This window comes from Narcine bancroftii, chromosome 1, assembly GCF_036971445.1.
Source record: "Narcine bancroftii isolate sNarBan1 chromosome 1, sNarBan1.hap1, whole genome shotgun sequence".
NCBI classification, from domain to species: domain Eukaryota; kingdom Metazoa; phylum Chordata; class Chondrichthyes; order Torpediniformes; family Narcinidae; genus Narcine; species Narcine bancroftii.
This window is the reverse complement of record NC_091469.1, coordinates 414,890,128-414,915,276: the sequence shown is the minus strand read 5'-3', so window position 1 is coordinate 414,915,276 and position 25,149 is coordinate 414,890,128. Positions and strand designations below refer to the sequence as shown.

At 40.1% G+C, this 25,149-nt stretch overlaps 1 protein-coding gene across 5 annotated transcripts in view; it reads left to right on the top strand.

Annotated features, from left to right (window-relative positions):
* LOC138751565 (DNA topoisomerase 2-beta-like) overlaps nt 1–25,149 on the top strand; it is a 236,744-nt gene that overhangs the window by 193,185 nt on the left and 18,410 nt on the right. For 4 of the 5 annotated variants that reach the window (XM_069914001.1, XM_069914002.1, XM_069914004.1 and 1 more), the window contains 2 exons: nt 2,065–2,150; nt 11,918–12,037. In XM_069914001.1, the coding sequence (XP_069770102.1) occupies nt 2,065–2,150; nt 11,918–12,037 (206 nt within the window). Of the gene's footprint in view, nt 1–502; nt 875–2,064; nt 2,151–11,917; nt 12,038–25,149 lie in introns of those variants that run through there. The other variant, XM_069914005.1, reaches the window with a different exon arrangement.

The following is a 25,149-nucleotide window of genomic DNA, read 5'->3' as shown; positions in this document are numbered from 1 at the left end:
GGAATAGCTTGGCCAAAGTGTTATGAGCCCAGAGGACCCCAAAACCCAACAGCAACAGATATTCTCCAAGGCATATGGTTACTTAAACAAAAGTTGCTTTTAATTATCTTTAAACATAAAAACAGGATCAAACTTGATCTTATCAGTATTAACTTACTTAAACTAACAACCCTCTTCTAATTCTAAGTACATGTGTATGCTAAGTGTGAGTAAGTTTAGAAAAGTTCTTTAATTCACAGTCCAATCTCACTTCTCATTCCTCCAAGTTCACTGGTTGCTGGTAATTCTTATACTGTGCACAGATTTTAACATTTCTGAAGTTCACCAGGCTTTGGTGCTTCAAAGGTAAATGGTTACCACACAGGAAGTTTCTTGTCGATTTTCAGAGAGAGATTTGTTGGTCACTGGGCACAAACTGATTTCTTGTAATCAGCCACGTTAGTGTCTTGCCGAAGAAACTTGTCCCATCAGGTTTTTCCAGATGATAACCTCTTTCTTTCAGGTCACCACAGCAAAGTACACTCAGACAGCCTGCGACTCCGGATCTAATCCTCCGAGTTCTTTCATCTGTTGTTTTTCAAAACAACAATCCATTAGTGAAGTTCCTTGGGCACTCTTCAAAGTTCTTTCAAAGGCACTCGGAACCAGGCCTGTCTGACTAAATTTTATTTAAATGAGATCTGTTTTCAAGTGTTTGTATGTGACCTACATATGTGACCTACACAAAAAACCTGCCACAATTTATCTCATTTAAAACATATCTATGTACAATACAAAATACAATATCATCTGTCACAAAAGGCACAGTGATTTTTGGAGAATGGTTCTCAAGTATGATAGCCATATTGCTGTCTGGCCCCATGGTCTTTGCTGTATCTTTGTTTTTTCTTCATGTTAAGGAAGATCAGTGCAGGGCATCAAGAGAAAGAAGCCTGGGAGAGAACCATACAGTGTAGTAGACCACCACAGGGCTTGACAGCTGAAGGCCAATATGATGATGAATGAACTCAGTGAGCTTCTCAAAATAGTGAGAAAAATATCGTGTCCAAAACTATTTTATGTGGAGTGAAACAAGAAAGTCTGCAGATGCTGTGAATATAGTTAATACACAAAAGTGCTGGAGAAACTCAGCAGGTCCCCAGCATTTACAGGAAGAAAGGATATATAACCAAACTTTCAGGCCTGAGTTTACATGAGGGACTCAAGCCTAAAACTTTGATTAGATATCTTTGCCTGCTATGCATGCTGCAGGACCTGCTGAGTGTCTCCATGACTTTTGTGTATTAACTATTTTAGGTAGTTAACTTTAGACCTGTATTCATTACTTGTCAAAGGGATATTTATTAAACATAAATTTTGTTAGTTAGCTTTTAGAACTAAACCATCCCATGTACTGTGTGATGTGTTTTGTGCTTGGAGCTGAACATTTTATTCCATGGTATAAAATACTTGGAGTGAATACAGTATCAATATATTATGTCTATAATAACTGTCTACACATAGATATATGTATATCTACTGTATATAAATCCATTCATTGATCTGAAGATTTGAATCAGCAATGGATAATCTTTTGTTTCAATTATGACTTCTACCTTGGTTAATAGGAGGACCTGAGGTGATGTAGTAATTTGATTTTGGAGCCAAAGATTAATCCCCTAAATTTGGAGCTGTTTTCATGTGGATGGCATGTTTCTCTTCTTTGCTCTCTCCAATTTAAGGTCAAGTAACAGATTTCTCCTTTCCTCCAGCTCTACATTCACCTCCCCCGATCAATTTGCACCTTTCCTCTTAATCTTGTCCAAGACCTTTTGCATGTTACCCTGTGCTCCTCCAAATGCCCTTTCTTCTCAACTCCCCTAGTCTTTTAATTCAAGCACCTGCCTATTTTTTGCTCAAACCTCGAAGAAGGCCTTGGGCTCAAAACGTTGGTTATATATCTTTACCTCCTTAGGATGTTGTGTCACTTGCTGAGTTCCTCCAGTATTTTTGCATTTTTACAGCAATTTAGCAAGATATTAACACATTATCATAAATTCTGATTTTTACTTTTCTTTCATCTAGTGCCGGAAAAGTTACCCCACAACCCACAAAAAACCATGAACCAGAAAATATATTCTCTTCATATCATGAGAGATCAGAAGAAATGGGTAGGTCTTCTTTATTAGGAGAATTATTTCTAATATGTCACATTTTCACTCTTTAGAATTTATATATGATACTTATACTATGTAGACTCAGACATACCATTTTAATTGTGTTATTTCTATTCTCCTTATGCTGTGTATATTATGAAATGTTAATAAAAAGATTGAAAAATAAACAGGTAGGTCAAATTCATGATAGAAATCATAAAGCTTTTTAAGAAGTTAAAAAAAAAGTGTTACAGCTGAATAAAATGTAATAATGGTTCAGATATTGATACGGATTAGTACTTTGTTTAAATTTTGATTTTTAACTGAACAATATTGACTATTTTGGTTGAAGTTTGCTGTTAGATCTGTAGTCTCTTAACATTTAACAGAAGTTTGAAAACTTGGTACCAGACTGATGGTTAGCATGTCAAATTGAAGATTTGTACCATGTCAAATTGCACCATTACTAGTTTGAGTTTAAGACAAGTACTGATGTCTAATTTTTGTTTGTTTGTTTGGCAAGCAATCCAGCTCGTCATTCCATACATAGTACAGCAATTAAAGCAAAGTACAGATGTATGAAGAAAGATCAATTAGTACAATATAATTTTACTGGTGTAGGGCTGGCCAGGGCTGATAATGGCAGAAAAGAAACTGTCCTTAAATCTTGTGGTGCTTCATCTCATACAGGTGAATTTTCTTCTCAGTGAGAGGCGGCTGGGGTAGTATGAGTCTTTTACCATGTTGGCTGCTTTTCCTTGGCCATGGGAGGAGTGCTGCTTTCTCAACTCCTTGCAGTTTCTTGTAGGTCTTGGGTGAAACAGTTCCCAAAACAAGCAATGATGCATCCTGACAGGATACTTTTGATGTTTTCTCTGAAAAGTCATTGAGTGACACAACTCCTTATTCTTGTTGACATAAAGGTTGTAATCCCAGCACAAATCCACTAGTGCCTTTATCTCATTCTGTTTTTTATCATCATAGTTTGACATCCTGCCTATAATGTTGGTGTCTTCTGCACATGTAGATGAAGTTAGAGTGAGGATAGTTGGAGACTAAGTGTGTAGCCTTGTGAGACCACTGTGTTTTGTGGCCACTGTGATTGAGACTTGAAGGATAGGAAATCATTGAACTCATTGCAGAGAGGAATGCTGAGATCAAGGTCTTGGAATTTGAGATTGAGTTTATTGGCACTATTTAGCAAGAGCTACAGTGAATGAATGAAGGCATGGGTATCCTTGTTGTCGAGATACAGGTGCTCCTCAACTTACGATGGGGTTGCATTCTGAAAAACTCATCATAAATGGAAATGTTGTAAGAATACAGTACCTCACCTACCAAACATTATAGCCTATCCTAGGCTACCTTAAATGTGCTCTAAACACTTACCATAGCCAACAGATAGGCAATTTTATCTAAAACAAAGCCTATTTTATAATTAAATGTCAAATACCTTTTATTCCACATTGAAAGAAACAATTCTAATCATAAAATCTAGTGATAATGGCCATCGTAACTTTGAAAAATCCTGTTGGATCATCCTAAGTAGAGGAGCACCTGTTTTCCATTGCTGCATGCAGAGCCAGGGAGGTGATATCTACCTTGGTCCTTTTGTTGCGACAGATAAATTGGAGTGGGTCAACGAGTACGAATTAAATAAATTGTTTATTTTATTCTCCTGAGGATTGATTAAGAATTCATAATGTAGAGAGATCGCTGCTGGAGTTGAAAAGATGAAAATAAGACAGAATGTATGTGTAGACATATTCTTTTGTGTGTGTGTGTGTGTGTGTCCATTCTTTTTAAGTTTTTGTAAGTGGACTTTATTTAGGCAAGTATGTTTGTTCTTCTATAAATAAGAAGATAAGATTGAGTCAAAAGAATTTAAAAAAGATAGGAATAAAAACAGACAAAGCCTGAGAAAGGTATAAATATTTAGGTTATATATTTATTTTAATAGAGTTGATTTGACCAACCAATGATAAATAAAGAGGCGACCAATTTAATAGGGCCCCTTTCACCTGTTTGATTAAGGTGAGAAAATTTTCTCTGAATAAGCTTTTATGGTTTTTAGTAATTGTTACACATAAATAGGTAATTGATTTCTTACAATTTTAAAAGGAAAGTTAGTATTTATCGGTGCCAAATTTTTTCAAAGGAAAAAGTTCACTTTTATGAAGATTTAACTTGTACCTGAAAAATGACTGAAATGAGAAATTAAAGAAAGCATAGAAGGCAATTAAGTCTGAAGAATAGAAATATAAAGCAATAAATCATCAGCAGAGAGCAAAACTTTGTGGGGTTTCTTAAAATACCAGTAATATCATTAGATTCTCAAAAAGCAATAGCTAAGGATTCTAGACCCAAGTCAAAAAACAGTGGACTTAAAGGGCATCTTTGTCCGGTTCCATGTTGAAGTCTAAATGGTTTAGAAATCTGAAATTTAGTAAGAATATAGACAGAATGGGATAAATATAGTAACTTAATCCATTGAAAAAAGCCAGCCTCAAAATTATTTTTTTTCTGGTCTTAAATAAATAATTCCATTCTACCCATTCCATTCATACAGAGATATCACACATTCCAAAATCTTCTTAAAGGGAGAGTATATAATAAATGGTGTGTATTGAAATGGGAGTACCAATTTTTAATAAATCCAGTTTGATCATCAGTTATAATGTGGTAAGATATTTTCAAGTCTATGAGCCAAAACTTAAAATAGAATTTTAGTGTCAATGTTGAGTAAAGAAATTGGCCTATGTGAAGAGCATTCGGCAAGATTTTTTTTCTTTTTAAGAATAAGCAAAATAGGAGCTGCATAAAAAGACTGTGGCAACCTGCCAAATTTAAAAGAATCAGAAAGAACAGAACATAAATAAGATGTAAGTAATGAGGAAAAAGCCTTATAAAATTCTCCAGGAAATTCATCAGGACCTGGTGACTTCCCAGAGTATAGTGAACATACAGCCTCAATAATTTCTTCATGGGAAATAGGTTGATCCAATTGCTTTTGATTAGTAGCAGATAATACAGGAATATTCAACTTATCTAAAAAATTATTGTCCCTAGGATTCTTTAAAAATATCATTTATTTCTAAATGATCAATTGTCATATGGCCATTAGCTTTACAAATTTCTTTAATTTTTAATTGAATAGCCAATAGTTTACCCGTTTTATCTCCATGGATTTAAAATTGACTTTTTGCTTTTAAAAGTTGGGTTTCAATTGGATTCATTAAAAGAAGGTCATATTTGGCTTTAATTTCAATATGACGCTTATATAGAGCAGGGTCTGGAGCCAGAGCATACCTTTGATCTAATTGTTTCAGCTAAGTTAGTTTTCTCTTGATTAGCCTTTTTCCTCATGCTTGCAGTATAAGAAATGATTAATCCCCTAATAAAAGAGACTAGAAGTCTCTTCCACAGTATTTTTTTCAAAAAAGGGAATAATTTGTTCCTCCAAAACTTTAAAAATTCTTTAATAGATGGTAAAGTTGAACTGAAATGTCTACTTATTTGATGAAGACCAGGATAATTTAAAGATAGTAAAACAGGAACATGATCAGAAATCACTATATTTTTGTATTCACAAGAACGAGTTAATGGGATCATTTGAATGCCAATAAAAAATAGTCGATATGTGAATATGTACGATGAATAGAAAAAAAAACCAAATATTGCCTATCTACTGAATGGGAAAAAAAACACCAGCCATCAATAATAGCATATTTTAATGAAAAAGATTGAATAAATAAAGCTGATTTGTTCAAAGTGGGTGTGTAGGAGAAGAACATTGTAAATCCGGATCTAACCAGCAATTGAAGTCTCCCCCCACCCCACCCCATCACTATTGAATAAAGACTTAAATCAGGTAGGAGTAAAAAAAAATTAAATCCAGGGTCATCCATATTTGGAGCATAAACATAAACAGTTCATTCAAGGTCATTGGTGCCCCCTGACCTTTTTTAGCAAGCATCTCAGGCCACCGGAACTCAAATATAGTGTATTTGATCAGGAACTGTTTAGCAGTGCAGCATTCCCAATATATGCTGGAGGGCAGACCGTTTATGGCCTGTACAGACCATAGGCCTCTGATATTTTCCTTTAAGAAGATTTCTGATCCATGGACCACCAGACAACAGGAGCACTTATTTTTTTATCTCGGAATTTACCACAGATGTCCGGCATTTTGCAGGAGGACAAACTTCGTGGCTGACGCATTGTCCTGACCCTCCATTTATATGCTTAGCAGTGGCCTTGATGTGGCGAAATTGACCAAAGACCATTTGGTGGATCCGGATGTGCAGTTACAGGATGAAGTTGATAGCTTTTCAACCACACCCACAGGGCCCCACTTTATTGTGCGATGCTTCCACCAGTCTATCCCACTCCATTCTCCAACTATCCTGGCGTCAGCGCCTATTTGACTCCATCCATGGCCTTTCCCATCCTTCTGTTAGAGCCATGGTGCGCCTCATGTCCTTGAGGTTCATCTGGCATGGGCTGAGAAGGGATGTCATGCTGTGGGCCAGATCCTGTGTGGCCTGTCAACAGTTAAAAACTCACAGATATACAAAGGCCCCAGTGCAGAATTTTTCACCCATGGAGCGCCGGTTCGATCACGTGCACGTTGACTTTGTTGGTCCCCTACCAGTAAGCAGGGATATGAGGTATCTGCTCACTGTGGTCGACTGTTTTACACGATGGCCAGAAGCCATTCCTCTCCCTGCCATGATATTGAAACCTATGCCCGGGCATTCCTTAACCACCGGGTGACAAGATTTAGGGTTCCCACCCACATCACTTCGGATCATGTGGCCCAGATTATGTCATCATTATGGACTGGTTTGGCAGATTTCTGTGGAAGCTAATTATATCATATCACTGCCTATCACCCACAGTCAAACAGGTTGATTGAATGCTTCCACAGGCATCTTAAGTCCACTTTGAAAGCCACACTCATGGGCCCCAATTGAATGGATCATTTGCCTTGAGTATTGTTGGGGATAAGGACTGCACCAAAGGAAGATTTGCCCTCTTCATCGGCGGAAATGGTTTATGGTGCCCCTCTGACTATCCCAGGTGGCCTGCACTTCAACTGGCCAGGTGCAAATTCTGATGAGTTGGATGTCCTGCAGAGACTTTGGAACCAGTGGCTGCATGAAATTCTCCTCTGACAAGACATCATGGTGATCCACCTTCCTATGTTCCCAAGGACTTATGTTCAGCAGAGCATGTTTGTCCATCGGCAAGGATATGGCACTCCACTGCAAAGGCCATATGAGTGACCGTTCAAGGTCTTGTGTCATGATGGTGCAGTGTTCACGTTGGACATTGGCAGGAGAACAGACTTATTCTCAGTGGACCATTTGAAGGCCACCGTATTACTTGTGCCGTATCCTACCTTAAAGTCCAGAAGTCACCCTCCCAAATCCGGTGCATCTGCATGTTTTAATAGCGATTCTGGGGGAGGTGATGTAGTGGCCCAAGTGGTTGCTGCCTGAGATGGGCTGAATCACCGCAGAATACTCACCAAGGAAGATGGCGTGGGCTCCCCGTTGTCCTGGGGCAGAAAGCGTTGTGTCGTGATGTCACTTCTGGTTTGGGTGTCCAGACAGCAAGTGACATGGGAGAGCGTGGTTGTGTCTGATGTCACTTCCTGCTTTCGGATGCCTGAACCAGAAGTAACTTACAAGAGGGTGAGATGTAAGATTAAAGTCATTCCACCAATATATCTGACTAGTGTGCGCATTTATTAAGTAGCACTGCTGTGGCACACGCTACAGGGGTCTTTTTTCGTTCTCTTTATATGTATGTGGTGTATATATATCACACCACATGTATTTGTAATGGATTTGCAATATTACAAAATAATTGAAGTTTTTTGTGGTTTTAAAATTTTCAAATAATTTTTTTTAAAAAAGCTGTTAGCACCTGAGACCCTTCAAGAATCCTGCTCCTAATACTTAGTGTCTCCGATATGAGATATTTGGCCACTATGTCCCTTGCTGGACCACTTCTGTAGTCTTCTATCCTCTAGGATCTTGTCTCAGGCTTCTCCTCAGCTTGGGTTGGAGATGCGTGCTCTCTCTGTACAACCCTCATGGTCTGGGTTTTCTAGGTACAGATCCTAGTGTAGGGGTTCCCACCCTTTTTGTTCCTCTGTACCCCTTGGGCATTTTTATAGGCTCCCATGTACCCCTAAAAATTAAGGATAAAAAAAATGACATTGTACAATCTGACTCCAGATTACACAGCATGTATTGTACAGTGGTGGTTATTTTCTCAGACCCAATGTACCCCCTGAAAAGTGCAAATGTACCACTGTGGGTGCATGTACCCCAGGTTGGGAATTCCTGCCCTAGTGCATTTTCTGATGTAAAAAAAATGCTCCCAGCTCTGATTTATAAGCAGATTAAAGGGCAGTATAGTATTAACACTGGACAGTAGGATCCAGTAAAGAAGCACTAAAAAATATGTCTCCTCTCCCCCTTCCTCCTGTATTCATAGCCGTGGCTGCATTGCCAATTTCACAAGCAGGGAACAGAGGCCTATGTATCATGTGCAAGTAGTAAAGCCTTGGTTTAATTTGAGTATCATGTTCAGTTTAGGCAGGTAGGCCAAAGATTTTTGTGTCCCTTTTAAGATGATGACTTTATTCACGTCTTATCTCTTTTGTCAATCCTGGCCACTTCCTCTCACAATTTTTCTTTGTCCTGTCCCTCCCATTCCTCATCGTTTCTTCAATTAAATTTTCTATATTTCCTAGTTCTAATAAAGAATTCAATCTGAAATGTTAAGTCTGGTTTTCTTTTTGCAGATAAGACATGCTAAAATGACAGATAATATGACTGAAATACCTCTAGTATTTTCATATTTTATTTTACTTTTGTAACCCCTTTTTGTAGCCATCCTTGATATCTCTCCCATTCTCTCATTTGCTAGGATATGCTCTTAATTTGTCTTTTATATGCCTTTGAACTCTTCCACTTCACTGTAATTTTACCCATCTTTAATTCTGATCTTGGGTATTGTACAGTATGTATGGGTTTTTCTCTGGGTATTGTAGTTCCTTCCAAATTCAAAAGAATCATGGGTTCAGATGTTAAATGGCTACTGGATTGACTCTAGTGTGTAGGTGAGAGGTTGATTCTGGGGGAGTTGATGACAATATGAGAATTAAAAGATGGATTAATATAAAATTAGTATACATAGTTAGTTAATGATCAAAGTGGACTGAAGAGTTTATTTCCACGTGTATCTCTGACTCTAAATATCAGGACTGCAATTTTCCAATAGTACACTATTTTTTCCACCCATTGGATCTATACTGGTCATGACAGGACAGGATATGGAGTAGCTTTGTTGATTCTGGCACAAGACCACAAGTTGTTTGTGATGATGACTTATTTGTGTTAGGTGCATTAAAAACTAGTATCTAAGTGGTTTTTCTTACATTTTGTCAGGGAGAAAAGTACTTAATTTCATTCACAGTCACAATAACCAGGCTGGAAAGCATAGCAGAACTTGATTTCCAAACAGAGCTTTAGTCAACCACAGACATTTAAGTTTATTTGTCACAAAATACCTAGTACAGAGAGAATGGTTCTTCAGTGAGCAGGCTAACAGTTATCTCCAATATCCATACAGCCATCTAAAGAGCACAGTTACAGATTATGGGATTGTAGTGAAAAGAAACATCAGCAAGGTCAGCATGATAACACTTATGGAGTTGATTCAGGAGTCAGAGAAGACATTGATGGCTACAGAGAAGACATTGCATGCTTTCACACTCTTAGGCTTTCTCCCGGATTGGAGAAGGGAGAAAGTGTGTGTCCAGGGCATGTTGGATCCTTCAGTATGTTAGCTGTCTTTACTAGATGTAGATGGAGTCAATGGAGGGGAGCAGAGTTTCAATTATGTTCTGAACTGCATTCATTACCTTCTGTGGTTTTTTTCCCACTCTAGAGCATATCATTTTGTGATGTATTAAGCAAGTATGCTTTTAATGGTGCACCTGAAAAAATTGTTGAGGGGCAAGGGGCATGCTGAACTTTGTCTTCCAAGAAAGAAGAGATGTTGTTTGTTCCAAGTCAGGTCACTGGCGATATTTATTACCAAGGACTTTTTGTAATATACATTTTTCTGTGGAATCCAAGGACATCTGCAAGGCAATTTGAATAGCAACTATAATTATTCCAAAATCTGTCATTTAACTCATCAAGGGTTTTGACAAGACCTTCAAGCAAATTGTCTTAGAAATCTTTGTTGGCTATTGGATGGGGTTATGTTTGTGTAGTTGTTCCATCATTCCTAGTTTATTGCTATTACATTTGGAAAGATTCTAGCAGTTTTCAGTTCCAGGTGAACAATTATTTTGATGATCATGACAGTTCCCTCATTTTGTAACCCTGTAGTGAAAAAAATATATTTATGAGATTTGTATTCTTTAATCTCAAAAGTTTCTCGTTCATTTATTTCTACCTTTAGTGAATCCATTTAATTACTCATGATGATTTAAGTTTTTCTGTTCTTTACAAATCTCTCAATTCACAGGATCTCAGAATTTCTTTGCTTTGTATCATTCTCACCAAATTGTTACCGTAGCCTGATGTGAGATCTTCGATTTCTGAGCACCACACTGGTCTGCTGCTGTAGTCCCCTATCCTGTAGGATCCTCTCCCAGGTTTCTCCTTGGGCACAGAGTAGTGGTGGGGGGGTGTGCAGGGCAGGTGGGTTCTCCTGCTTTGGAGCCTGCAACTCAAGGTCTGTGCTTCATGTGGTTGTCGCTGTCTTGCCCAGTGAACCTTGTGGGTCTTTGATGTTAAATTTAAAGCAACATTGGCCATGATCCACAGGCATCTTAAACATGTACGAGGTCATTTGGCCAAGTAATAGGACCCAGCAAAGAAGCACTGAAAGAAACTTCTCTGCTCCTTCATTCCTCTTAGATCCTCAGCAGCAGCATTTCCATCTTGAACTTCAATAATAAAATAGTAAGCACAATATGTTGTTGACTAAGTTAAGCAGGAAAGTATATTATGAGGAGACATAAGGAGGCTACAAATAGATACAGGAAGGCTGTGAATGGACAAAAATCTGACAAATGAAACACAAAGTGGTAAAAAATGACATTGCTTTTTGTTTCTTAACTCAGTGGAGAGCTCTGGGTCATCAAATGCATGATTTTCAAAAAGCTAGTATGCAGGAAGAATGAACAAATAGGAAAGCAAGTATAATATTATGCATTACAAGGTCAATTGAACACAATGTAGGGTGGTCATGCCTCAATCATACAAGGCATTAATGAGACCACATCTGGAATACTGTACAGCATTGGTCTCTTTATTTAAGACAGACTACGAATATGTATTAGGAGCAAGTCCATAAGTGAACTCCATCATTAAATAGAATGTTAACTCATCTGATTATACCCGCGCTCCATATTCCCATTTTTTCCGATCTTAAAAATAATTCAGCTTCTCTTCTTCAGAATGCAATGAAAGTAAAATTCCAAATTCTCTTCTGGTATCTCGTGTTTTGTGCATGACTTCTTTATTTTCTCCATTGTTAGTAGTCGCATGGAATCAAAATTCTATGCCCATTATCGCTGTCTTTTCATGATTCCTCCTTTAACTACTACATCTCCATCACCAGCGCAGTCTGCCTTTAAAACATTTTGATCAAATATTTGGTCACTTTTTACCAATGATTGCTGATAAATTCTTACCATTATTACATATTTAAGTGCTTCAAGATGCTGAATTATTTTCTCTGTACAGATATATTAAAATCAGACAGCGATGAAATGTCCTCCCCAGTATATTCATCCTTCAGCAGTATCAAAAGCTCACACAAGTCTCCAGTCAAATCACAGACCCTTACAGCTGCTGCTAAGAAAGGTAAGCAATTATTTTTAATTGTTTGCTATCAAATTAAGATTGAGAACTGGGAATAAAAGCCAGGAAATAGAGGCAGTGATAAAGATAACTGAGCAGGATCTGCAATTTGTTACCTGGAAAAATAGATTAACAGCATCAGTATTAAAAATGTTTGAAAAATGAAAATTCTTGTTCTAAAACCTGACAATGCAGAGCCACCTGCAATTACAAAAATAGATTCATATTTTAAATTCTAGTTTTCAGAATTGAAAATGTTCAAAAAAGTATTTAATCTTCTAATGATGCGTAAAATTCAGAAAACTTAACAGGGTAGATGATAAAAGGCTATTTTCCCCAGGAGCCTGGAATTAGGTGTTATGGACTTGTGAAAAAGCATCAACCATTTAGGATTTAGTCAAGTTTTTTTTTAACTAATGTGAATATTAGAAGTCTCAGCCCAGTTGATGAGTTTATTATTATATACCATATACAGCACAGAACAGGCCAGTTTGGCCTGACGAATCCATGCCGGAACAAATCCCCACCCTCCTAGTCCCACTGACCAGCACCTGGTCCATACCCCTCCAATCCTCTCCCCTCCATGTAATTATCCAGTCTTTCCTTAAATGTAAATAATGTCCCTGCTTCAATCACCTCCGCCAGAAGCTTATTCCACATCCCAACCACCCTTTGCGTTTAGAAATTTCCCCTCATGTTCCCCTTATAATTTTCCCCATTCAATCTCAAACCATGGCCTCTGGTTTGAATATCCCCTATTCATAATTGAAAAAGCCTACCCACGTTGACTCTCTCTGTCCCTTTTAAAATCTTGAACACCTCCATCAAATCCCCCCTCAATCTTCTATGCTCCAGAGAAAAAAGCCCCAGGCTGCTCAACCTTTCTCTGTAACTCAAACCCTGACAACCTGTCAACATTCTTGTGAACCTTCTCTGCACTCTCTCTATTTTGTTTATATCCTTCCTATAATTTGGTGACCAAAACTGCACACAGTATTCCAAATTTGGCCTCACCAATGCTTTGTACAATTTCATCATAACATTCCAACTCTTGAATTCAATACTCCGATTTATGAACGCCAACATTCCAAATGCCTTCTTGACCACTCTATCAACCTGAGTATCAACTTTGAGGATACTATTTACCATAACTCCTAAATCCCTTTGTTGCTCTGCACTCCTCAATTGTCTACCATTCAATGTATATGACCTATTTAGATTTGCCTTTCCAAAATGCAGCACTTCACACTTTTCCGTATTAAATTCCATCAGCCATTTTTCAGCCCACTCCTCTAGCTTTCCTATATCTTTTTAAGCTATGGTAATCTTCCTCACTGTCCTCAGTACCACCAATCTTTGTATCATCTGCAAACTTACTTATCCAATTCACCACCCCTTCTTCCAGATCGTTAATATATATAACAAACAATAGTGGACTGAGGACTGATCCCTGAGGAACTCCACTAGTCACCGGCCTCTAATTTGACAAACAATTTTCTACCACTACTCTCTGACACCTCCCATCCAACCATTGCTGAATCCATTTCACTACCTCCTTATTTATACCTAATGCCTCCACCTTTTTCCCTAACCTCCTGTGGGGAACTTTGTCAAAAGCTTTACTACAGTCTAAATAGACAACATCCACAGCCTTCCCTTCATCAATTTTTTTTGTAACCTCCTCGAAAAACTCTATAAGGTTTGTTAAGCCCGATCTACCCCTGACAAAACCATGCTGACTACTACCGATCAATCCCTGTTCTTCCAAATATTTGTAAATGCCATCCCTCAGAACACTTTCCATCAACTTACCCACCACAGACGTCAGACTCACAGGTCTATAATTTCCAGACGTACATTTGGACCCTTTCTTAAACAGCGGAACAACATGAGCCACCCTCCAATCCTCTGGCACTACCCCCGTGACCAGTGACATCCTAAATATCTCTGTTAATGGCCCCACTATCTGTACACTAGTCTCCCTGAGTGTCCTTGTGAATAATACTTTGTCCGGACCCAGAGATTTGTCCATCTTTATCTTTTTTAACACTGCCATCACTACCTCCTCGGTTATCCTTATATGATTCATGACCTCCCCACTATTTTTCTTTACTTCAACTGGTACAATATTTTTTTTCCCTAGTGAATACCAAGGAAAAGAAATCATTTAAAATTTCCCCCATCTCCTCTGACTTTTCACATAGCCTACCCTCCCTATCTACAAGGGGTCCAATTCTATCCCTCACTAATCTTTTAATATACCTATAGAAACCCTTTGGATTTATTCTTACTCTGCCTGCCAAAGCCACTTCGTGCCTCTTTTTGGCCTTTCTAATTTCTTTTTAAGATTTTTTCTACACTCCTTGTAGTCCTCTTTCAATTTCTCAGTACCCTACTGTTTATACCTCTTGTACACCTCCCTCTTTATCCTAAGCAAATTTCTAATATTCCTCGAAAACCAAGGCTCCCTATGACTTCCAGCCTTTCCTTTGATCCTCACTGGGACATATCTACTCTGTACTCTCAAAATTTCTTCTTTGAATATTCTCCATTTTACATTTACATCCTTTCCTGAAAAAAATCATGTCCCACTCAATACTCCCCAAATCCATTCTTATTCTTTTGAAATTTGCTTTACTCCAATCCAGAACCTCAACTTTAGGCCCTTCTTTGCTCTTCCTTAAAACTACCCTAAAACTAATATGTGATCACTAGACCCAATTTGTTCTCCAACATTAACCTCAGACACCTGACCTATCTCGTTCCCTAACAGGAGATCCACTATTACACCATCCCGAGTCAGTTCCTCTACATATTGATTAAGAAAACTATCTTGTACGCATTTAACAAACTCTAGCCAAACCAGCCCTCTTACTGTATGGGTATCCCAATCAATGTGAGGGAACTTAAAATCTCCCATGATATGTTTATTACACATATATGCTATCTCCTTACAAATTTGTTCTTCCAATTTTCTTGGGCCATTTGGTGGTCTATAATACACTCCTATTAGTGCCCTCATGCCTCCTCCACCCCTCAATTCCACCCACACAGCCTCACTGGACAATCCCTCCAAACCATCCTGCCACCTCACGGCAGTAATGTCCTCCTTAACAAGCAGAGTAACTCCTCCCCCTTTTTTACCCCCTGTTCTATCACATCTAAAACATTTGTATTCTGGAATATTTAGTTGCCAATCCTGTCCCTCCTGTAACCAGGTCTCACTAATTGCCACAACATAATGATTCCAAGTGCCAATCCATGCTCTAAGCTCATCTACCTTGTTCACTATGCTTCTTGCATTAAAGTACATACATTTCAGAGAATGACCCTCACATATATTCCCTTTTCTACCTTAAGGTAAAAGGTAACCTCCATCCTTCCTTTGTTATCTTTATCATTCTTAACTAGGTGGCCATGCACCCTAGACATTGCTCGCAAACTCTGCTCCCCACCCCCCTGCCAAACTAGTTTAAACCTTCCCCCACAGCTCTAGCAAATCTGCTTGCCAGGATATTGGTCCCCCTCTGGTTCAAGTGGAGTCCGTCCCTTTTGTACAGGTCCGACTTTCCCCAGAAGAAATCCCAATGATCCAAAAATATTATCCCCTGCCCCCTGCACCAGCTCTTTAGCCACACATTCATCCTACACAACCTCCTATTACTACCCTCTCTAGCGCGTGGCACTGGCAGCAATCCAGAGATTACTACCGTAGAGGTCCTGTTTTTTAACTTCCTGCCTAATTCTATGTATTCCTGTTTCAGGACCTCATCCCCACTTCTAACTAAGTCATTGGTCCCCACAAGGACCACGACTTCTGGCTGCTCACCTTCCCCTTACAGTATTCTGTGAACTCAATCAGAGACATCCCTGACCCTAGCACCAGGGAGGCAACAGACCAACCTGGATCCCCGATCTCGTCCAACAAACCTCCTATCTGTCCCTCTGACAAGTGAGTTCCCAACCACAATTATCGTGTTCTTATCCCTCCTTCTGAGCCTCAAGGGCAGCCCCTGTGCCAGAGACCTGATCCCCATGACTCGTCCCTGATAGGCTGTTCCCCCCAGCAGTATCCAATGCCGAATACATGTTGCTGAGGGGCACTCTGAACTGGCACTCTTCCTCCTTTCCTCACAGTCACCCAATTCCCTGACTCCTGCCTTCCCTGTAACTCCTCTCTATCACTGCCTCTGCTTCCCTTATGATCCTCAGTTCATCCAATTGCAACTCAAGTTCCCTAACACGGTCGCTCATGAGTTGCAATTGGATGCACCTTTTGCAGGTGTAGTAGTCAGGAACAGCTGTGATGTCTCTGACTTCCCACATCCCACAATTGGAGCACTTGACTTCCCCAGCTGACTCCATTACCTCCTTTCTTAATATATAAAGGTTATTTAAAAGAAAAACTAAACAAATAATACTAAAAGACTAACCAAAAAGGACACCTTACCACACAGGGAGCTCCTTCTTAGCCCCTGCTCACCGAAGTCCCTCGAGCCAAAGTCCCAAGTCTCCACTCCTTCACTGCCCCGCTCACTCACTGAGCCGCTCCTCACTGGCCGCTCCCTCACCTTTCACTCCTTTTATAGGCCTTCAGGCAATTTACTCACTCCTCTAGTAGTCTCTCTTCGCCCCTCCTCCAACGGTCGCCTTGGGAACGCCGACTCTGCTGTCCTGCGAGCAGCAGCAGCTCGATCCAACATTGGACAATGTACAATGCTCCAAAATTCTTTCTTGTAACTGGAACAGTACTTGTAAAAAAAAAATCTATCATAGTAACTAATTGCATAGTAACTAAATTAAGAGAGACAATAAATACACATGATAATAAATATTTCTCAGAATCCTGGCACAAAACAAATTTGCTAATGTTACATCACAGACAAGCAGAAATAGAAATTCACAAAGAAACTTATTGTTTTTATCTTAAAACAATATATTTATTAATAACTACCAATAATATAACTCCTTAATTAACAACCCCATCTATGCGCGAATGTGTGTGTGGGATACCCAAACCATTACAGCTTAGGGACAATTCTGGAAAGTCATTCCAAAGTTCAGTCTTAGAAATCCTGTGTTGGAACGCAGACTCTTTAACTGATGTACAGAAGTAATCACGAAGGAGGTGGGAGGGACTGAGTGACCAAACGGCTGAAAACTCACGAATCCTCATTGAGTTGCTTGCTGAGAAATATCCTTTCGGGCGAATGGTTTTCACAACTCCCCTTTTCCTTGCGTAGGGGAAACAAAATGTGTGACTTCCACTATGTTTCCAAAAAGCCCAGCACAGATCAGTTGAAGTGACCTTTCTTTTAGTCATGGTGTGGTTCAATAATTCTCCTTTAAAATTACCTTTCCTCCGGTCATGGTGGGGTTCAATAATTCCCCTGACAGAGAGAATCAGACAAATCATCCATTCCAGCGCAGTGGTCATGAGATGACTTCTGATCACAAGGTGTGCTGTTCCTTTCAATGTTTCTTTCACATGTCTCTCTCTCTCTCTCTCTCTCTCTCTCTCTCTCTCTCTCTCTACCTGTTCCTGGATAAAGAAACAAATATTCTTTCTTTACCTCCAGAGGATCAACTTTTGGCACAGCCAGTACCTGATGATGCCACTCAGTTCGCGTTGTGAATGGTCACAGTCTGTACTAACCCTTAAAGTGGCAGTCACTAAATGAAACGGAAGCTTGTAATTCTGACAGTCCTTTTCTATAATCAATGATTAGTGTACCAAGTGAGATACAAGAGTCTGATATCTATTGGAAGCGTGTTTAGCGTGACGGTTCACACAGTGTTATTACAGAACAAGTGACCAGGTTTGAATCTGGCACTGTCTGTAAGGAGTTTGTATACAGGTACATGATCCTTTATCCGGACATCTAAAATACAGAAAGCTCCAAAATCCAGCAAGTGGGGACCAGTGATTGGGGGAGACTGCCAGGCGGCTGAAGGACCACGGTCGGGGAGATGTCCGGGCGACTCGGTGGGGGTGGATACGGCAGCAGAATTCAGGTGGGCTTTCTGAAATCCAAAATTCAGAACACACTGTCCCCCAAGGGTTCCAGATAAAGGATCGTGTACCTGTATTTTCCCCGTGTATGAGTGAGTTTCCTCCAGCTGCTTCGGTTTCCTCCCAACCTTCAAAATGTTCGGGGAATGTAGATTATTTGGGTTATTTAAGTGGTACAGGCTTGTGGGCTGGAAAGGCATGTTTCTGTGCTATATGTCTAAATTTTTTTCTTGAAAAATTAAAAATTTAAGAAGTGGGCAAACAAGATATCTGCAGACACTGTGATAGTAGTTCAATAGAAAATTGCTGGAGAAATTCAGCAAGTTGTGCAGCATTCCTTATGTAGCAAAGATATTTAATCAATGCTTCTGGCCTGAGCCCTTTGTCAAGGTACAAGTAAAAACCAGGCAGGCACCTGAATAAATTGGTGGGGGCAGGGGCACAGGCCCACAGGCAAGAGATCATCATGTAAATATGGGTGGGAGGAGAGAAAAGAAAAAAGCTGGAAGGTGAAAAAAGGTGGAAGGGATAGCTATCTGAATGGAGAAGGAAGAAGGTTGGTGACTGAAGGAAAGGAAACAGAGACAAACAGACAGGGGAATAGCCTAATGGAAACCAGAGAAGTCCATGTTAATATCATCTGGTTGGAGAGTGCCGAAATGGTGTCTTTCTTCCAATTTGTGGTTGGCCTTGTTTTGGCAGTGGGAGTGGAGCGCACAATTGAAATAGTTGAGCACTGGGAGGTCCCCACTATTGCAGCACACGGAGGCCACATTGGGAGCATCGAATGCAGTATGTAACCCCTGCAGATTTACAAGTTAAGTGTTATCTCACTTCGAAGGATTGTTTGGGAGGAGGTGTAGGTAGGCGCATGTAGCATTTCCTGCGATCACAAGGGTAAGATATGAAGGGAGAAATTAATGGGAAGGGATGAGTAGATAAGGGTGTCACAGATGGAACAGTCCCTGTGGAAAGTGGAGAGGAGAGGGGAAGATGTGTCTGGTGGTGGGATCACAATGTAGTGGCATAAATTGCGGAGAATGGATAATATGTTAAATGCGGAGCCTGGTGGGGTGGTAGATGAAGTCGAAGGGAATCCTGTTTTTAATCCGTCCAGGGGTGGAGGGGGCCAAGGCAAATGTGCGGAATAGACAAGATATGAGTAAGGTGGTAGAGGGGAAGCCACATTTTTTGGAGGACATTTCCAAATGATCTGGAATGGAAAGCCTCATACTGGTAGCAGATACAGTGGAGAAATGGAGAGAATGGTATAGAATCCTTACAGTGTGTTACAGGTGTAGTCAAGGTAACTGGGAGTTTGTGGGTTTTTAGGAAGAGTCTGTAGAGATGTTGCCTTCTGAGATGGAGAGAGAGAGAGATTAGAATAAGGAGTGTTGCTTGAGATGGACCAAGTGAATTTGAGGTTGGAGTGAAAGTTAGCACAAAGTGCATAAGTGAATCTCGACATATTGGTTTTCAGATTTCTGTCCAAAATTAACAGTGAGAAAAAGTTGTGACCAGTTGATGGAGGTCCTTTTTGACATTAGCTTCCTTCTTGAGACAGTGCCTCACATGGATATCTGCAATGGATGGGAGGTCAGAGCCTGTGATAGAGTTAAACATGAAGATTATGGGGTCAAGTGCAGTACACAAAAGTACAGGTCATGCAGCACCCATAGGAAGTAAAAGGTAATCAGCGTTTCTGACCTGAGCTCTTCATTGGGAATTAGAAAAAACAGTAGACACCTGAATAAAAAGCTAAGTTGGGGAGAGGAGGGAGGAAGGGGCTGGAACATAGGCTAACAGGTAAAAGCAGCTGAGAAGTGATAGGCTGTTAACTCAGCCCTCAACTGCATCTCCTCTATTTCCCCCACATCTGGCTTGGGCCCTTCCCCCACCCCGAGACTTAACAAGGATCAAGTTCCCCATGTCTTCACAGCCTCTGCATCTAATGGATAATTCTCCACAATTTAAGACGGGATCGCACCACCAGACATCTTCCCATCCCTTCCCTGCTTTCAGTAGGGATTGCTCCCTTGGGACTCCCTTGTCAAATTGATCGCTTGGTACCTACCTCTGTGGCCTACACTTGCTCTTTAACCTCCTTCCAAGTGAATCAACATTTTACTTGTGAACCTGTAGGAGTCAGTTACTACATATGATCTGTAGGAATCAGTTACTGTGGCCTGCTCCGCATCAGGGAGCCTAGACAAAGAATACATACAGACTGGGAGATTGTTTTATTTAGCACCTTCTCTCTGCTGCAACAGCAAGGACTTCCCAGTGGCCATAATTTAACTTCCACGCATTTGCCACACTATCCATGGCCTTGTGTACTGTCAAATCGAGGCTACCTGCAAATTGGAGGAACAACACCTTATATTCCATCTTGGCAGTCTCCAACCAGACAACATCATTATAGATCTCTATTTTACATTAACCCCCTTCCCAGACTCTTTTCCTACCTACTTCCCTTCATTCTCCAATCAGTGACCACCCTTATTAGCCCTCTGCCCACTTCCCCATCTCTTCTCAGCACCTTTCTCTTCTACCTTAGTTTGATGAAGTATCTAACAACGTGCCAAATCTCCTCAGACTCCTTAGAAAGGTAATGCATTGGTGTGCCTTCATCATGGTTGCCTAGATGTGTTTCCAATCAATTTATAGATTCAGGATTAAGATAGCACTTAGTAAATTGAGGGCTGTGGGATTAAGTGGCTAGGTGATGCACAAATTCAGCTATGGATTCATTGATTGGTTGAATAAACTGGAAGATCACATGGCCTCCCACTATTCCAGATTTTGTTTTTATTGTCTTTTTGATGAATTGTTTGAAACTTCTGATGCTAGTAATTTGAATGGCTAATAATTGCAATATTGAGGATCTGCAGTTGTCAAGATACTGCCTTTTGGATTAAGCATTTAATTAAGGATTCAAGGGCCATTTTAAATGTAAGCAAAATATCTCTTTGAAGTTGATGGACAAGTTGTTGCGAATAGTTCCACAAAAATAAAAATGCAAACCTTTATAAATTGCTGGTTTAACTTTTGCTAAGTATTGATTGCATACTGGACACCTCTATTAGAGAAAGCCATTGTTTATTTCAAGTCAAGTCGCATTTATTTTTCGTTCATACCATAAACATTGCAGTGTACAGTGAAAAACAAGTTAGTGTTTCTCCAGATTTACATGGATAAATATCATATTATATATACTAGCCTTGTCTACCCCAAGAGTTCAGAAGGCTCATGACTTGGTGGAGAAAGCAGTTGTGCAATCTGGTCGTGAGGGCCTGAATTCTTTGATTCCTCTTCCCGGATGGCAGGAGGGAGAATAAATTTGAGGGAGGGGTGTGTGGAGTCCTTCACAATGATTATAGCTTTCCACAAACAACCGCTTTATAAATGCCCATCATGGCAGGGAGAGAGACCCCAATGATCGCCTCAGCAGTCCTTACTATCCGCTGCAGCGACTTGTGTTCTGAGATGGTACAGTTCCAAAACCAGGTGGTGATGCAGTTACATAGGATGCTCTCAATGCATCCCCTGTAGAATGTAGTAAAGCTGAACTTGTCATATTATACCTGGCACACTGAGAAGGGTTCTTCCTCGAACAGTCTAACTGGTCACCTCTAACATTCGTAGAGGGTAGAAGAGCATGAGCACAATTGCAATAGAAAAAAGATCAGTTTGAATAAACAAGGACTGCATGAGTCGTCTTATAGTGTTCAATCAGGAGCCTGATGGTTGCAGGGAAATGGTCTTTAAGCTGCTGGTGCTCATTCTTGCCTTCTCCCTGCTGGGAAGAGGGAAAAGAATGCTTGTCTGGTGTATAATGGGTCTTCACCTTGTTATATGCCTTTCCAAGGCAGTTGGAGATATAGATAGAATTAATGGAGAGGAGGGAAATTTTCATTATATTCTGAGCTACATTTATCACCTTCTGCAGCAGTTTCCAATCTTGAGCAGAGCAGCTTCCATATCATACTGTAGGCCATTGGAAGTTTTAACTCTCAAGAACTTGAACCTTAGTGCTTCAGTACTACGATGGGGACAAGTGTGGTCTCTACTCCTCCCCGTGTCTATGATCATCTTCTTTGTTGTAATGACACTGAGAAAGTAAGGTTGTTACCTTTTAGCACCACCCCATATGACCTTCAATCTCTCTTGACTAATTAGAAAGAGATAAGATATCTAAAGTCAAACTAGAGGCTTTGCCTGTTTGCTGTTAGTTGAATGGGAAAAGAAAAGCTGGCAGGGTCATTCTCAAATCTATTTGTGAAAGTACTAGTTCCAAGGGAATTAGCATAGTCTGATACTTTAACTTGGAAATGACATGGCAAGAGTTAATTGCACTTAAAATTCAAACTATTTCTGCTACTATCTTCTTTGGCTTGGCTTCGCGGACGAAGATTTATGGATGGGTAATGTCCACGTCAGCTGCAGGCTCGTTTGTGACTGACAAGTCCGATGCGGGACAGGCAGACACGGTTGCAGCAGTTGAAAGGGAAAATTGGTTGGTTGGGGTTGGGTGTTGGGTTTTTCCTCCTTTGTCTTTTGTCAGTGAGGTGGGGGTTAGGGTTAGGGTTGGGTTAGGGTCTTGGGAAGGTGATGGTCCTCCATTCTGGAGACGTGACCTACCCAGCGCAGTTTGATCTTCAGCAGCGTGGATTCGATGCTGTCGGCCTCTGCCATCTTGAGTACTTCAATGTTGGAGATGAAGTCGCTCCAATGAATGTTGAGGATGGAGCGGAGACAATGCTGGTGGAAGCATTCTAGGAGCCGTAGGTTATGCCGGTAGAGGACCCATGATTCGGAACCATGATTCGGAGCCGAACAGTAGTGTGGGTATGACAACGGCTCTGTAAACGCTAATCTTTGTGAGGTTTTTCAGTTGGTTGTTTTTCCAGACTCTTTTGTGTAGTCTTCCAAAGACGCTATTTGCCTTGGCGAGTCTGTTGTCTATCTCGTTGTCGATCCATGCATCCGATGAAATGGTGCAGCCGAGATAGGTAAACTGGTTGACCGTTTTGAGTTTTGTGTGCCCGATGGAGTTGTGGGGGGGGATGGTAGTCATGGTGGGGAGCTGGCTGATGGAGGACCTCAGTTTTCTTCAGGCTGACTTCCAAGCAAAACATTTTGGCAGTTTCCGCAAAACAGGACGTCAAGCGCTGAATGGGCAACTAAAGCGGCATCGTCTGCAAAGAGTAGTTCACGGACAAGTTGCTCTTGTGTCTTGGTGTGAGCTTGCAGGCGCCTCAGATTGAAGAGACTGCCATCCGTGCAGTACCGGATGTAAACAGCATCTTCATTGTTGAGGTCTTTCATGGCTACTATATTAGAGGGGAAAATTACATCAATGGTTAAAATATTTGTGCTTTATTATTTTACTTTATTGCTTCTCTGAGATCAGTGTTGCAGATTAATTCTGTTTTTGAGATTAAGAGGAAATAAATGAAATATTTATGTTGTATCATCACTATCTGCTCAGTCGATTATCAGAATAGTTGAAGTACATTATGTGAAAAATAGGAATGATTGTTCACAAGATGAATTGGAAAATATTTACATCTCTGGACATTAACCAATATTTGGGAAAATGTTAGAGTTGCTGAAGTGTTATCTATGATGCGAGATGACATGGGTATTTTTTTCTTTCTGCTATCTTTTGAGTTATATCATCATCTTATTCTCTCACCAGTGTAACCTTCTCTCAAAGCTACAATAAAATGCTTGATCAATATCCTTCAATTTTCTTAATAACTAAAAGGCTTTTTTTTGTTTTCAACATTCAGCATAACTTCATTTTTTTTTCCATCCAGGGCCTAAATGAGAAAAGATCAGAACTAGACTTTGTTGCATAATCAACATATTCCCTTTTATCTTTTTTTATATATCTTTTTAAATCAAATCCCAATGGAAATATATGTTGGTGGAAGGCTGTCTATTTCCAACCTTTCTGACTTATTTACAGAGTTTTAAACTCTAACATCCACAGTATGTTTGTTCTTCTTTGGCTTGGCTTCACAGACAAAGATTTATGGAGGGGTATGTCCACGTCTGCTGCAGGCTCATTGGTGACTGACAAGTCCGATGCGGGACAGGCAGGCACGGTTGCAGCGGTTGCAAGGGAAAATTGGTTGGTTGGGGTTGGGTGTTGGGTTTTTCCTCCTTTGTCTTTTGTCAGTGAGGTGGACTCTGCGGTCTTCTTCAAAGGAGATTGCTGCCCGCCGAACTGTGAGGTGCCAAGATGCAGGGTTGGAGGCGATATCAGCCCACTGGCGGTGGTCAATGTGGCAGGCACCAAGAGATTTCTTTAAGCAGTCCTTGTACCTCTTCTTTGGTGCACCTCTGTCTCGGTGGCCAGTGGAGAGTTTGCCATATAACACGATCTTGGGAAGGCGATATGTGTGATTTAAATCACAGCCACTTCTTTACCAGAAATAGTTACATGATTTTTTTTCTCTCTATCACTTTTCCTGTTGAATTTCCAACTTTGTTTTGGTTGCTACTTCCTAGGCACATCCCCAACCACAATGTGCTTAAATTTTAAAATCAAGGTACAGTAGCACTTCTTCAATGGACCAAAATCATGCTGGCCCACAGCAGTTCTGGATCTCTCATACAATCCCAATTTTGACTTCTGCTGCTTTTCAATCTCCCTTGGAATTTTAATATCTCCAATTATTAACTACCATATATTTCGGCATATAAGTAGAGTATTGAAACCCAAAAAATCTCCCAAAAAAATGGCGGTTGACTCATATGACAGATATACTTTTGAGACCTTAAATCCAGCTCAAAATCCTATCCATCGTACAAGTCGATCCTTGAAAAACCAAAAAAAATGACTGTGACAGATTTTCATTGAGATTTTTATTGGAAACAATACATTTAGAAGCTTTCAAAATCACTCTCGCTATCATTGTCTGAAGCAAAGATGGCAGCAAGCACATCTATACTCTCACTGTTTAAACAGTCATCATATGGATCCCAGTCTGTATCTGATGAGGAGGTTTCAGCTTCATCATCAGTGTCCCACAGTAAATCATCTTCCATGCCATCAATTGCACAAGAGATAATGCACTTTTTAAATGATTTT